General features: G+C 32.9%; 2 protein-coding genes across 2 annotated transcripts in view; both read left to right on the top strand.

The window, feature by feature from the left end:
* Window positions 1–6,444, top strand: part of LOC108764116 (uncharacterized) — a 7,646-nt gene extending 1,202 nt beyond the window's left edge. Inside the window, exons 2-3 of the mRNA XM_018512168.1 lie at window positions 2,272–2,426; window positions 6,345–6,444. Of these exons, the coding sequence (XP_018367670.1) occupies window positions 2,272–2,426; window positions 6,345–6,363 (174 nt within the window). The 3' untranslated portion in view covers window positions 6,364–6,444. The remainder of the gene's footprint in view (window positions 1–2,271; window positions 2,427–6,344) is intronic.
* Art7 (arginine methyltransferase 7) overlaps window positions 6,426–14,590 on the top strand; it is a 9,719-nt gene continuing 1,554 nt past the window's right edge. The window contains exons 1-8 of the mRNA XM_018512167.1: window positions 6,426–6,608; window positions 8,599–8,748; window positions 8,828–9,049; window positions 9,111–9,340; window positions 10,308–10,437; window positions 13,282–13,511; window positions 13,692–14,247; window positions 14,322–14,482. Coding sequence (XP_018367669.1) covers window positions 6,426–6,608; window positions 8,599–8,748; window positions 8,828–9,049; window positions 9,111–9,340; window positions 10,308–10,437; window positions 13,282–13,511; window positions 13,692–14,247; window positions 14,322–14,482 — 1,862 coding nt within the window. The remainder of the gene's footprint in view (window positions 6,609–8,598; window positions 8,749–8,827; window positions 9,050–9,110; window positions 9,341–10,307; window positions 10,438–13,281; window positions 13,512–13,691; window positions 14,248–14,321; window positions 14,483–14,590) is intronic.

Here is a 14,590-nt window from a genome sequence, read left to right as displayed (position 1 = left end):
CAACCCAGGTTGGTGCAAACCCGATCGGGCCGAAAACGCTATATGTATGAAACAGTACTTTCCACCTTCTCTCTCCCCTATGGGGGCTCCACTACGAAAAATCCAACCTAACCCACCACATATTTTTGTATGAATGTACTCTTTCCATATACCTACATACTTTTCATAAATTTTTACATAGTAGCTTATTTATAAAATTATGTTTTGCACACAAATTTTTTTAAAGCAACTATGTGTTTTCTTTTCACCAACTGATTCATCTCATTATTCTGTTCGTAAAAGTATTAAGGTACGATTATCAAAAAATTAATAGTTTACGGGATATTTAATATTTTATGCCTACGACAGAATAAAGTATAAAATATCTCGTTAATTATTGGTTTTTTGCTATCACTACCTTAATACTTTTATATGCAGAATAATTGGAGGAACCATATTGTGTAAAAAGAATTATACAATTCCATTTAAAAAAGTGGAAGTGATCTTCATATCTTTTTAGCGTCTCCACCTAGAAAAAAGGCAACATAACCAAAATACGTCCCTCTAAATCCATGTAACTTTTGTTTGGCACTTTTCTTTCTTATTATAAACAAGCGAGTTATTCAGGTGACCTGTTTTAAATGCTCTGTATATGTATGATAAATGTATATGGGACATTCCACGCCGAAAAAATCGGATAGTCTTCGTTATCGACTCCTGCCGACTTTTTTTAGTGATTTTTTAAATGTATTTCTCATATTAAAATATGTATTTTGTTACTTTTTTTATATTTTTATTTCTATTCGTTTCCTAGATATGAATTTGTTAATATTTTTAATTTATTTTTTTTCATAAATGTTTAATTGAACATAATTTCTGTTTAAATTATTGAAAAAAAATAACCACATTAAATTGTCTTAAAATTCTCTATTTTTTAAGAAAAAAATATTTTCAAAAACTTCAAGTTTTTGTTTATACTTGAAAAATCTGATTGAAATAAAAAAAGTCGATTTTCAAGTCAAGATCGACATTTTTAAACAAATTCAAGTAAAGAAAAATACAACATTTATAGATTCTTTAAATTAATACAATCAAAAAATAACGGCAAAATACAAATGGGCGTTAGGAGTCAGCGCTAAAATCATCATTCCGTGTACATTTACTTATTATTCATCGCCATTGGATCTGCTATTTTCAATTCAACAATTGTGATTACAGTATAAGTAATCAAAGACTTACAAAACCACCAAATATCGATTTTCATGCACGGATTTTTTAAAATTCTTGTTCTCCATATTGGATCCGCCATTTGCACATTTTTTACTTCAGATTTGAAATCAGTGACTAAAAAAGACTACACAACATGCTCCTGTATTCGGAGGCTATGTGTCAGACTCGAGAGAGGATATCGCGCACTGTAGGTGACGCACAAGCTGCTTTGGAGTTTTAAATTCAATAACTTCTGAACAAATGATCGGAAATTAGTTTTTCAAAAAAGGATTTAAACTAAAAACATACAGCTATAAGTATAAATTGTCAAATATTTTTTACGATTGTTTTCTTTCGAATTATTTGGTTTTATATTTTAGAATTTTCAATTTTTTTCGGTTTTTACGATTTTTCCAAAGTTTTTGTTTGCGGTTTGCATAAAACAATTTTATAAGCATCGGAAAAATATTTTTGGTATTGTTGGAACATTTCTAAGTTAAATGCCGCAAAGCAGACCTCGATATAATTTTTTGTTTAGCTGGAAAAAATTAATTAAGAACTTCCGAAAAAACTATTTTTGCGATTATTAAAAAAATTGAGGGTAATGGAAAAAAACGGACAACGTAGTCGCTTTCAGCGCATCAAAATCCTACGGAAACATCTTTCAAAGCACAAGACCCCCCCTAAAAATGTTTTGTCGGCTGTGTAATTAAGGCTCTTGAGTAGTCACCACAGCCATATTGAATCGTGACGTCAGACACTAGAAATAACACGTAATCAAAGTTAACGTCATATATTTCTTTATTCTTACGTCACGATTCAATATAGCTATGATGACTATTCAGGAACTTCAATTATCAATAAGTTGAATACAAGTTTTTGCGTAACGATAGAATAATTTAATATGGGTGGCACCCAGTTGGACACGGCTCAATTGGACACGAGCCACTCAGCGCTTGAGACTACAAAGCTCCTAAGCACCGGTCGATGTGATTGGTGGTGTCCAATCGAGCCGTGATCAATCGGGATCACCCCGTTTAATATTCTGCTTAATTTAATTCTCATGATGTTATCTGTTTGCAGGAAAAATTTAATATTTTTAAAATTTTTGGAATGTTGAAACAGAAGAATAATAAAGTTATACTAATAGCTCATAAACTGATAAAAGTCCAAGACATACGTAGCAGTTTAAATACATTATCATTATTGTCTTCTGCAGTTCGCCCCATGCATTACCAGTAAGATTTTATATGAGAGTCTACACTTCCTTCTTATTGAAAGCAGTAAATTTCTTAGGGAGAATTCATACTTTGACAGATGCCAATCACTCGCGTTGATAGAAAAATCGAAAAGCACAGTGTACTATTTACTACCAGTGCGAGTTCCTATTGACTGCGTTCAGCAGAGAAAACCAATCAGCGCTTAGTGATTCTTTAATATGATTGGTTCCTGCACTTAGATCCAGCGAAGAACTAAAGGTAAGAACCAATCATAAGCGCTAACTGATTAGTTCTCTCTACTGAACGCAACCAATGGCTTCTGCTTTTTTGTCAAGGTGTGAATTCTTTCTTAAGCTTTATGTCCACGATGCTAAAAATCGGACCTCGAATGAAGAAAGAATCGACCAATCGCAATGGTCATGTGATCAAATTGTTCAAATTTAATTTGTTAATTTTTTTTGAAATTCTCGAGATCTCGGACCAATTTCTAGCATCGTGGACATCGGGCTTTAGAAGGAGCAGAATAGTTGTGAGCAGAGATTTAGTACTTCTGTGATACATAAAGCTAGTGTGATCAGATCTAAACTAGGACATTCCTGATCGATTGAAAAGTAGTACAAAAGTAGGATACTAAGATTGAAAATAGGACAAAAAAAGAGGACATTTTAGTTTAAATTGTAGTATAAAATAAGTTGTATATTTAAATTCAAAAGTAGAAGAAAAAAAGTGCATTTAAAAATCCTAAGAGAGAACATAAAAATATGTATTAGTATTAGTAAAAAAAACGGCTATAATATAATAATATACAGTACTTTTCAAATTTTGTTATCATGAATACATAATAATGATCTAGTGATTAGTTTACTATGTATTTTATGGACCATGAGCTTAATGATTTCCGGTCCCCTCTCTCTCTCGGCCTTGCTAAATCTAACTCTTCCGCTACTTCCCTCAATATCTCTCTTGATCACCTTAACACCTTTACCTCTGCTCACCTGTTGTCCTCTACTAACACAATTTCTCACATTTCCACCGATCACGCCAGTCATTTTGCCCCTTCTAACTCTCCTACTTTCACACCTTCCAATTTCTCTATCTCATATTCAACTGCCACTATGACGCCCTCCCTCTTTTTCTCTCTCTGCTCTCCTCCGATTTCTGACTTCAATTCGTCCTATCTTCTTCATATAACGCCAGAAACTTTGGATAAACTCTGTCTAACTTCACTGGACCTGACGATATTAACCGTTGTCTATTTATGCTTAGTTTGCCTATTACCTTTCCTATTATCCTTGATTTATTTAATCTTGTATTCCTCCACTTTCCCATCCATCTGGAAGCTTTTTGACGTAACCCCACTCCCTAAACTAAAAAATCCTCAATCTCTGTCTGATTTTCGACCCATCTCCAGTCTCTGTTTCCTCTCGAAAGTCCTTGAGCATATCGTGTATGACCAATTCTCCTCTTTTCTTGATAACTCGCAACTCATCGATCCATTTCAAACTGGCTTTCGGAGGGGCCGTAGTATGCAATCTGCACTAGTCAAGTTGACCGACGATGTCAAGTGGGCCATCGACAAAAGAGTAGTCACTCTGCTTGTCCATTTTTACTTTTCCAAGGCCTTTGACACTCCCATGACCTGTTTTTTCGTAAAATGTCATCCAATCTCTCGATCTGCTCCTGGTTCGAGTCCTACTTATCTGGGAGATTTCAGCGAGTGCGAGGCCCCGACGGCGCTTTCTCGTCGTGAGCGCCCGTTGAAACAGGTATCCCTCGGGGCTGTGTCCTTGGGCTTCTACTGTTCTCTCTTTTCATTAATGACTTACAGCTCTCTATCAAATACTGCAAGCATATCCTTTACGCCAATAATCTTCAGATCTATATCCACTGTTATCCTCAAGCCTTGAACAGGCGGTAAGTAAGGTTAGGAAGGACATTGCTGCTATCGAGCTTTGGACTGGTAATAACTCTCTTGGGTTTAATCCGCACAAAACAAAAACTATGCTCACGGGCACTTCAATAACATTGACACTTTTCATGAAATAGAACTTAAGATAGATGACTTACTTATTAAATTCACCAATCAAGTTACCAACCTGGGTGTTTACTTCATGAACACTCTAGGTTGATCTGAGCAGGTCAAAACCATCTCCAATTGTGTTAATAGGGTCTTATGGCGGTTCAAATATTATAAGAGCAACTTGAACACTCCTCTGCGTGTACAGCTAATCACCTCTCTCGTATTTCCATTTTTTTAATTACCGCTGTGCAGTTTTCACTGATCTAACTGGTCAGCAGAGACTTAAACTCAAGCGACTCATGAACGCCTGCGTTTTATTTACAATTGCGTATTAACGATCACGTCTCTGATTATTACAGCATGCTTGGATGGCTCTCCGCAGATGCCAGAAGAACTTATCTTGCTGTTTTCTGTTCTCTATCATTCGCTCTAGGACTCCCTCGTATGCTTCTAATTTCCTTACATAAGCCCTTGTGATCACATCCGCGTCTCTCCTCTTGACCTTGTCGTTTCCTCCTGTAGAACTACATATCAACACTCTTTTTTTCAACGTCGGAGCTACAATGTGGAATTCACTTCCGAGCTTAATTAAGGAATCTGATTCCTCATATACATTTAAACGTGAGCTCTTTCGGCATCTGTGGCTGCAGCAGACGAATGGCCAGTTCTCGTAATCAGTTCTTATTACTTCGCTACATTAGCTTTCCTTTTTCTCTTTATTAGTCAATAATATTTTAAAGTTATAACCTTTGTATCTAGTATACGCATTTCTTTCACGATCTTATGTAATATAATCTTATCACTATTTATATTTTAAATTTACAATCTTCGTACCTAGTATATACTCACTTTTTTATGATCTTATGTAATATAATCTTATCACTATTTGCATTGCTTTAACTATCTTACATAATAAGTTTTATTATTATTATTATATAATATCTGGAGTACCTATCATGAAATATGTCGGAATATGGATTCCGATCGGAATTATTCCGTTTTCCCTAGAAAACACAATAGAAATCTAGAGAATAATTGAATAATTCCGATCGGAATCGATTCCGACTTGTTCTATGATAGGTACCCAGCTCTGTAAAATCTCTTCCTTTTGTATTCTTAGAGGGCTCGCCCTAGAATATCCAAAGAATAAAGAGAAACAGGAGGGAATGTTTGGTTCTAACAATAAGCAAGCGGACGGAAATGACTATATATAGCATAAAAAGTGGACGCTTAAGATGACTGCCATGACGTACATCTGTCCGCGGATTTAGCTACTCCCACTATTAATACGTTTCTCCTCCTGTTTCTCTTTACTCTTTGAGTATACATTAGTATACATACGATAAAGTATAACCTCCAAAATATAAAATTCTCATTATTACTAATAATACTAACCGATGAAAGGTTATCCCATAATTTCGAGCTGAAGTTAAAATTGTTACACCACACGCCCAACAATGCACCATGGTGCTCTTTACAATATTTATTAATAATGAACTGTTTTGTGTTGTTCAAGATCTTTCTCCTGTTAAAACTGTCGTATAAACATTTAAAAAAGTGAACGCTTAAGATGGCTGTCATGACATACATCCGTCCGCGGATTTAGCTACCCCCACTATTGATACATTCCCTCCTGTTTCTTTTTACTCTTTGAGAATATCAATAAACGCTTCTCTCTCCTCCGCCCCTCTCTCCCCCTCTCCCCTTTCTCTCTCTCCCCCTTCCACCACTACTCTCTTGCTCCCTCCCGCCCGTTCTCCCTTTTTCCCTCCCTTCCCGGACACGTTAACAATCTGGCCGGACATGGTCGGACGCTTTAAAAAAAAGTGCATATCCGGGAAAAACTAGACTGGTCTGGTCACACAATATAAAGCACTTTGGTATCCACAATATATAGAGATTATGACTTTTTACAGGTATAAGGAGTTGAAATAAAGCGCAAAGACAGAGTATTTAAATGAATCTTCCATTTTTCTGCACATACATTTCAACGCTGGATGTTAAAAGCTAGTGTTATCACTGCAATAAGAACATTATTTAATCGAAATATGAGTATATTTACGCAATGTTTGAATCCTCTCACTGGTGTTGCTTCGTGGGAAGAGAAAGATCAATATTACGATTATCATCAAGAAGTAGCTAGATCTGCCTTTGCAGACATGCTACATGACCATGAACGAGTCAGTATCTTTTTATATTTTTACTCATTGATAACACTGATTTACACACACAACGTTTTTGTTTCTCAACTCCTGAGTGGTGAATCTTTTGTATTTTTAGCTGTTCAAAAAGAATGTATAAGATTGAAGAAGATTCATTACCTGCAGATTTTGAGAGAAATTAACTTTATTTTTTTAAATCTCTCCATAAATTTAAACAACTTTTTTTATTACTTCACGAAGTAAAATGCATAAGAATCACAATTTAGATAACAAGAAATAGTAATATTGTAAATCATAATTAATAAATCATAATTTTTTTACATTAAGCATTATCAATAAAAAATAAAATCAAAGAAATTTTTTACTTAATACCATTATATTTATTTTCATATATTGTAAAAAATATATTAGTTTTTGCAGCTTACTGTTACATACATTACGAATTTGATGTAGATAACAAAATGTTCCTTGGCATAAGAAAAGAAATAGGTGCTTAGCACAAGTTTCTCTTCAATTGTTATCATGTTGCTGTCACAGGGCAATAATAATTTCGTTTAGGACAATCTAGAGGCATTATGCGGACAACGGTTGTTTGCGCAAACGAGCGGAAACGCTGTAGCAAATTTATTGCCATAAATGTTGCTACAATCTGTTGGAATCGTTTTTGTAAAATATTTAGTCTACATTTCTGTCAATTGAATGGAAATGGAGCGTCGTCGAGCAGTTTGCGGCACCGCCACCAGAAGGATGCATCAAGATAAAGCAAGTTAAAGGGCCTAGCACCGAATAAGCATATGAAAAATGCCCTCAAACCAAATCTAATTTTGAGTACGTCACATTGTTAAGCTCGATAAAAGATTATTTTACATAAAATTGCATTCTGCTAAACTTATTTATGTAATAGTAATGGCGAAAAACGTCAATTTTAATTTTTTATTTTTCTACCGTGTGAATTAAAAAATCTGAAAATATTTGATACACTTTTTTGTATGATATTGCATTAAAAAAAATTTTTTATAGATTTTTGACAAAAAATTTGAATTAAAAAAAATGAAAAAGTTTTTAAAGAATGCTTTTTATTGAAGATATTTGGGTACCGTCTTAAAAAAATTATGGTGAATTAATCATTCCATAATGAATGAAATATGTCGTTATATTCAAACTTTTTTAAAGATATGGAGCATTGTTTTAAAAATTAAAAACCAGTTTTTTGATACTTTTTGTTTGTATTTTCTCGCAGAAATATTTTTAATATAATATTATATTTATACACTATCATTATATTTATACATTATTATAATTATACAAACATTATTTTGAATTATTTTACGCAATATAACATGTGCAGTTAAAAAATGATTAAATTTTATAAAGTTTTTTTTGTACATTATCGATGAAAACCGATGACTAAATTGTAGATCAAGAACGATTCATTTTATATGATGAATTTATGATAAATTCCTAGATATCCATTTTGGAAAATCAGATGGAAATCTGTGAAATTTTATCCGTATATTTCATATACGTTTAGATAAGTTTTCCAATTCACTAAAAAATAATAGAACCTTATAGATTTAGTTTTGTATACCGCCGATAGAAACTCAGAACAAATTTCAGATTAATAACGATTTTATTTTTATCGTTAATATACGATTGATTGTTATTCGTTAAGTAAACGATAGAAACGGATGAATGCCAATTCGTTATTTTACTATTCTTTTAGATACAATTGATTGTATACGATAAAAAGAGATAGAGTTTCTATCGTTAGTTTGCAACAGAATATAAATCTTATAGGAACCAATAAAATACGATAGGATTTATATTTGATGCTTCAAAGGTTAACGATACAACTTATAGAAAACGATACAAATTGATAGAAATTATATCATTCTCAATCATTCTCTATCAACTTTTTTTTATCAGTGTTTTTTATGTCAAGGAACGTTTTGTTATCTGGGAAGTAATCGAATTAGGAAAATTAAAATATCATACATTCGTTTGGTAGAATGAGAAGTATTACCTTGCCCTCAAAGCTGCTATTGAGAAGAAACATCAGGCCGGTGAAGAGGCTAACGTTCTTGACATAGGCACTGGAACAGGGTTGCTGTCGATGATGGCTGCCAGGTGCGGAGCAGATACTATAACGGCATGCGAGGTAAGAGAAAACTTTTGAAACCTTTTTCAAAATTCTTGAATTTTTCAAAGATGCTGCTTATGCAGAAAGTCTTATTTAGGCTTTCAAACCAATAGCCAAATGCGCCGTACAAATAATAAAGGAAAATGGCTTCGATGATAAAATTCAATTGATCCGTAAGCGTTCTACAAAAATGATAGTAGGTAAAGATGGTGACATGCCAAAACGCGCAAATATTCTAGTTACTGAAGTGTTTGACACTGAGCTGATTGGTGAAGGAGCGTTATCAACATTCCGCCATGCACACGAGGTTCTTCTCGAGGTAATATCAAGCTTGCAAATGATCCTGTTCAAAATATGCTTACGCTTTACTTTTACATTAGGAAGACAGCATTATCATTCCACACAAAGGAACAGTATGGGCACAAGTAATCGAAAGCTTCAAAGTCTGTAGTTGGAACCGGGTGAAGCCTATTAAGAACGGAGAAGTATTGGTTGATACTCCACCGACTATCCAAGCATGCTCTGGTGCTGCAGCTGTACATGACATGCAACTATCACGTCTGTCTCGTGATACTTTTGTGCCTTTGTTGCCAGCACAGCCTATTTTTAAGTAATAATTTTTCCTTTCTTAATCAATCAACATCGGTTCCATAATTCTGGATGAATTTCTCTTGACTCGTAAAGATTCGTCTTCCTTTTTATGAACATTTACAATAATAAATATTTCACATGATATAGTTGTTAGCTACATGTCACAATCTCTTAAATAGAAAAAAATCAGAAATAAGATTCTCTGTCGGAATCCTCCTTTTACCCTTAGCTTATGTAGATTACAAATTTAAAAATCCGTACGTGGGGTCGAACCTGAAATTCGTCAACTTGTTCCCGCATAAAATCACGCGACATTCCGTTAATTTTTGTGGTAATATTTGATATGATTTTTTTATCACTTATTTTGAAATTTATTTTTGTTTTCCGTTTTTCTTTATCACTGAAGGATCCTTTTTTACTTAAAATTTATTATATGCGCAGTCGAGTAATCGAAATCGAATAAAATCTTTTTTTGACAAATTACTGATTTACCAAGCTATTCACCATACTATGTTGGTATATATTTTTTAATGTAAAGTTAAGAGGTCTTTCACCTTTGCCGGGTGCAAAATTAGCTTATTTTTATGAATTTTTTAAAGAAACTCTGTTATATATAGAAAAATGCAAATTTTTATATATAATTTGCGGGGGGGGGAGAGAGAGACTGAAATAATTTTTTTCAAAATGGCTTTAAGAGTTATTCTACAAACATATGGGATTCAAAAAATACAATTTTTTAAAATCGATTTTTTTTTACCTTTTCAATGAGAAAAACCCCTTAAACCATAATTAAAATTGAGAAAAAACTTATTTAGAAAAAGAACATTGATAAAAATGTAACCAATCATATAAGAAAAAGAAAGATTATTTGAATACATTAACCGAGTGATGAGAAAGGAATAGAAAAAAATATATAGTTTTGCTTCTTCTCAGTTTTGCTTCTTAATGATAATTTTTAAATAATTGATATTGAGAATGCATTTTAGGTTTGACTGGTCTGGCAAAAAACCATTATTAAACAATGAAAAAGTATCATTACTTACACAACCGATAAGAAGTGGGACCGCACATGCAATTTTTATGTGGTGGGACTTAAATATGGACACAGATAATCAGGTAGGGAAGACCGGGATCAATAGACTATAGAGCTTTAGGAGTTAATTCTAAATAGAATAAGTGAGGCTACGTTACAAACAAATCGCTCAAGACATGCGTAAATGTATCTGAGCACGCACTAGCGATTGCCGCTCAGTCTGCTGTGATATCTCGAAGTCAACGCGTCTGTCATTGAAGTTACGCTACAATTTAAAAAAAATCGTACACGTAAGTAAATGTTTAGTAAATGTTAAGAAAAGGGGAACCACCTCCGTTAACCTTGATCTTGACATATGTTGTTAAGGTCGTGACCCTGAGTGACCTCCACCAGGTTTTAGGTGACGGTTGTTAAAAAGTTACGAACAAAAAAAAAGTTCAACTAGAATTGACTATAAATACCGGCCTGTTTCGCGTCGTGAAATTATACTGAATCTTTCATTTTTGCAGTTAAGACTGTCTTAAGTACAGTCTTAAAGATGTCCGAGCACTATATTAGCATCTTAAAATACTATTTAAGACAGTTTTAAAATAAAAACGGCCTATGAATACTGCCTCATGTTTAGCGTTTCACAGTTGGTAGCCCTTCCTCCTTATGAACAGTCCGTAGACAGAGAGAGTAGAGATTTAGAAAGAGACACTGTTCTATTGCACACACCATGTTATCCCTTCCACCATGGCTATGACTTAAGTTTTAAGTCTTAAGTTGTAAGAAATTGACCAATTTTCTTGTAGTATAACTTAAAACTTAAATAATGACTTATTGTAGAATGTCTATTATTCTCTATGGGAATGTCAGATCCATGAATTAATTGTTAAACAAAATTAAACGCTGCTACAAAAAAACATTCTCTATCCACAGTCGTCATTGGTCGCTGCATAATACTGCTGAAAAATACAGGCAATAGGAACAAATAAGAAATTTCAATATTTATCAGAAACTGTGTACTATGTGTAGAATATATATTTTCTGATACAAGTGCTAAATCTGTTATTCCCTAATTACAAATAAATGCCGAACGCAACTGTTATATGAATATAACAATAATATATAGATCTTATAAATGTTACAATATATAATATAACGGTTATCTACCTTTCACATAACATCAGTTATACAAACGTGTTTTTATTGAGATTATGTTGCCGTTACTTTACTGTAACAAGTACATGTCAAAATAATGCAACAGTTATATAATAATTATTTTGTAGCTATATAACAAAATATATATTATATTAATATCACTACGATATAACATTCTGTTATATTACGTGTTATTTCCAGGTTATATTATAGCTATACTCCGTGTTTGCTGGGTACGTATTTTCTATGAAAATCTTAAACCGATTAAGATCTTACAGGATCTTAAAAGATGTTTTCAGAACTTTAAAAGATTTTATGTGTTCTCACACAGGTACTTATGAGATCTTATATGAGATCTTATATGATTTTTACAAGAACTTATTAGATCACTTATAAATATGTATTTATAAGAATTTTCGGCAGGGAAGAGATTTACCTCAGTGGTAAATATAAATTTAGTTCCCTCACGTCCAATCTCGATAAAACTAAGCTCATTCGACGTGTTTTTGCACGAAATGAACGAATTTAGCAAAAAGAAGCATTGTTCTACTTTGCGAATTGAAATATTAATCGTTAAAGTTTGTTAGATTAGGAAATCTGTCATTTGCTGCGCCCTGGCGGTAAAAACGTTGATAGAGAACGATAGAAAAATCCTATCGCTTTGAATATAAAATTTGGTTCGTAAATTCACTAATTTGAATCAAATCTTATAGGAATCTTATACAAATCTTATAAAATCTGATAAAATACGATAGGATTCATATCCGATCAACCGTGATGCTCGCGAAGTCATCAACTTTTTCTTACCAGGACGATCTCTGTTCCATAAATAGCGCTGCATTGTCATTCTCTTTGAGATTTCACTCAAAAGAATTTAGAGAGTATTCTTTTTTTATTTTAAATGCACTTATATTGCGATAATTTTTGTAGTTTTAATGAATTTTAATAATAAAAATATGCAATAATAGTTAAACTATATATGTATAAAAAATTTTTCATGCATAAATATAAGTTTGTATAAACATACATAATATAATAAATTATATATGTTTATGAATATTTATACATAAAGATTCATAAATATAAATATTTATAAACATATAATTATATATGAAATATATGTTCATATATGTTCATACATTCTTCTTTCTTTTGTAAAATTACTTTTAAGTGAAATAGAAGTAGTAATAATAATGTGAAAACATTAAGAATAATTTTGTGAACATATGGGGTACATTCTAAATGCATAAAAAGCAACTTATTGTATTATGTTTGTTATAACTGCAATTTGGATAACGATTCGGATTAAATAAATTGTTATTTATCTAATAACAAGGTATAACAAAGTTATACATTTTTTATTTTTTAATAAATATATTTGTATTTAAAATACTTTTTTATGGAGGTTTTATTAATATGTAGTCAAAGCTGTACCTTAAAATATATATTAATCGTTAATCTTCATTTCAATAATGTTAATCAAATTACCCCATACCATTAGTTACCTTACCCCGATCCCGGGGCTAGTTGAATCAGATGGAATGCATTAGAAAAATGCATTTTTTTCATATTAGTTATCAGTTTCCTCTTATTATTAAAATATTATTAGATAGTTAAATGTATGTAGTAACTGGTGTAGAATTCATTTTTTCCATAAGTCTCTTAATTTCGTTTGTAAAAATTCGAAACTGAAAAATGAGTCTACTAGGCCTCGCCTAATTAACACGTCTATATATTATTTAAAAAATTTTTTTATGAATTTTAGTCATGTATCATTATTATAGTTGTTGCTGAGTTGTGCACCTGTATGGGAACATCCAAATGTACCTGATAACATGAAAAAAGATGTCTCATGTTTACAAAAGATGGTTGATTTAATACCGTGGAGGGATCACTGGATGCAAGCTGTCTATTACCTTCCAAAAGAAGTATCTATCACATATGGTACCGAGGTCAACCTTATCGGTTATCACGATGAATATTCCTTTTGGTTTAATCTATTGAATGGACCAGTGTAAGTTTCTATTTTTTCCTGTAGTAATTTCATTTACTGCATATTTCATATAATTTATAGTGTCGTTATCTTTTATTTCTTTTCTTTGAATTATTAGTCGCTTTTATAAAGCTGGCTATTGAAAAATAATTTTAATTATATATATCTATCATATAAAATAAAATTGAAAATTTTTCACAGAAATGAGATTCCAGATTGTCAGAGGCCCGAGTGCAATTGTTGGGCGCATATCGCGTATTCGCGAACGCGAATTGGTCAATTAAACGACACAGTTCGTAATCAGCGATATGTAAAGGCTTTGCGAAAAAAGATCACTCCAAACAGCGTTTGTCTCTGCGTTTCGGATGGTTGTCTCTTAGCCCTCGTGATTGCAAGATTTGGTGCAAAGGTGTTTTTATTGGAGCAGAATTTCTTATCGCGTAGAACGATGGAGATGTTCGTGCAAACAAACGAGCTCTCTGATCGAATAAAGATTGTCGAGTCGGTTGACGGTCTACCGGAGGCAAGCGAAATTGATTTCATTTTTGGCGAGCCATATTTCCTGAGCTCCATCGTGCCTTGGGAGAATCTGCGATTCTGGTATCTCGCTTCTAAATATCCATCGAGTATTGCGAGAATGCCGGCCATGGCGACGATCAGAGCTGTCGCTGTTGAGTTTAAGGATTTGCAGAAAATAAGAGCTCCTCTTGGCACTTGCGAAGGTTTTGATCTGTCCTCTTTCGACAAACTTATTCAAGTTGGTTTCGTTAGGTCATTCTTATCCTTTTTATAATTTATAAGATTAAAAAGAGATTGGTATTCTACTTTCAGATGTCCAGTGAAAAAAGTGACAATCCCGTAGAGGCGCAGCCACTTTGGGAATATCCTTGCAAAGCATTATCTTCAGCCTTTGATATCATAAAACTCGATCTAACACGGAATGTAAATTTCAATAAACGCAAGAGAATAACAGGAGAGATACCTATTTTAGAGTATGTATTGTATCAGGGAATGGAAGTAACTCGTTACTTGTAACGAAGTTACAGTTACAAGTTACTTTTTTGGTAACTTTACTAGTAACTGCGTTACTTTTTTTCTTT

The sequence above is a fragment of the Trachymyrmex cornetzi genome, unplaced genomic scaffold (assembly GCF_001594075.2).
Source record: "Trachymyrmex cornetzi isolate Tcor2-1 unplaced genomic scaffold, Tcor1.1 scaffold392, whole genome shotgun sequence".
In the NCBI taxonomy this organism is placed as follows: Eukaryota; Metazoa; Arthropoda; class Insecta; order Hymenoptera; family Formicidae; genus Trachymyrmex; species Trachymyrmex cornetzi.
This window is presented reverse-complemented; position numbering and strand designations above follow the sequence as displayed.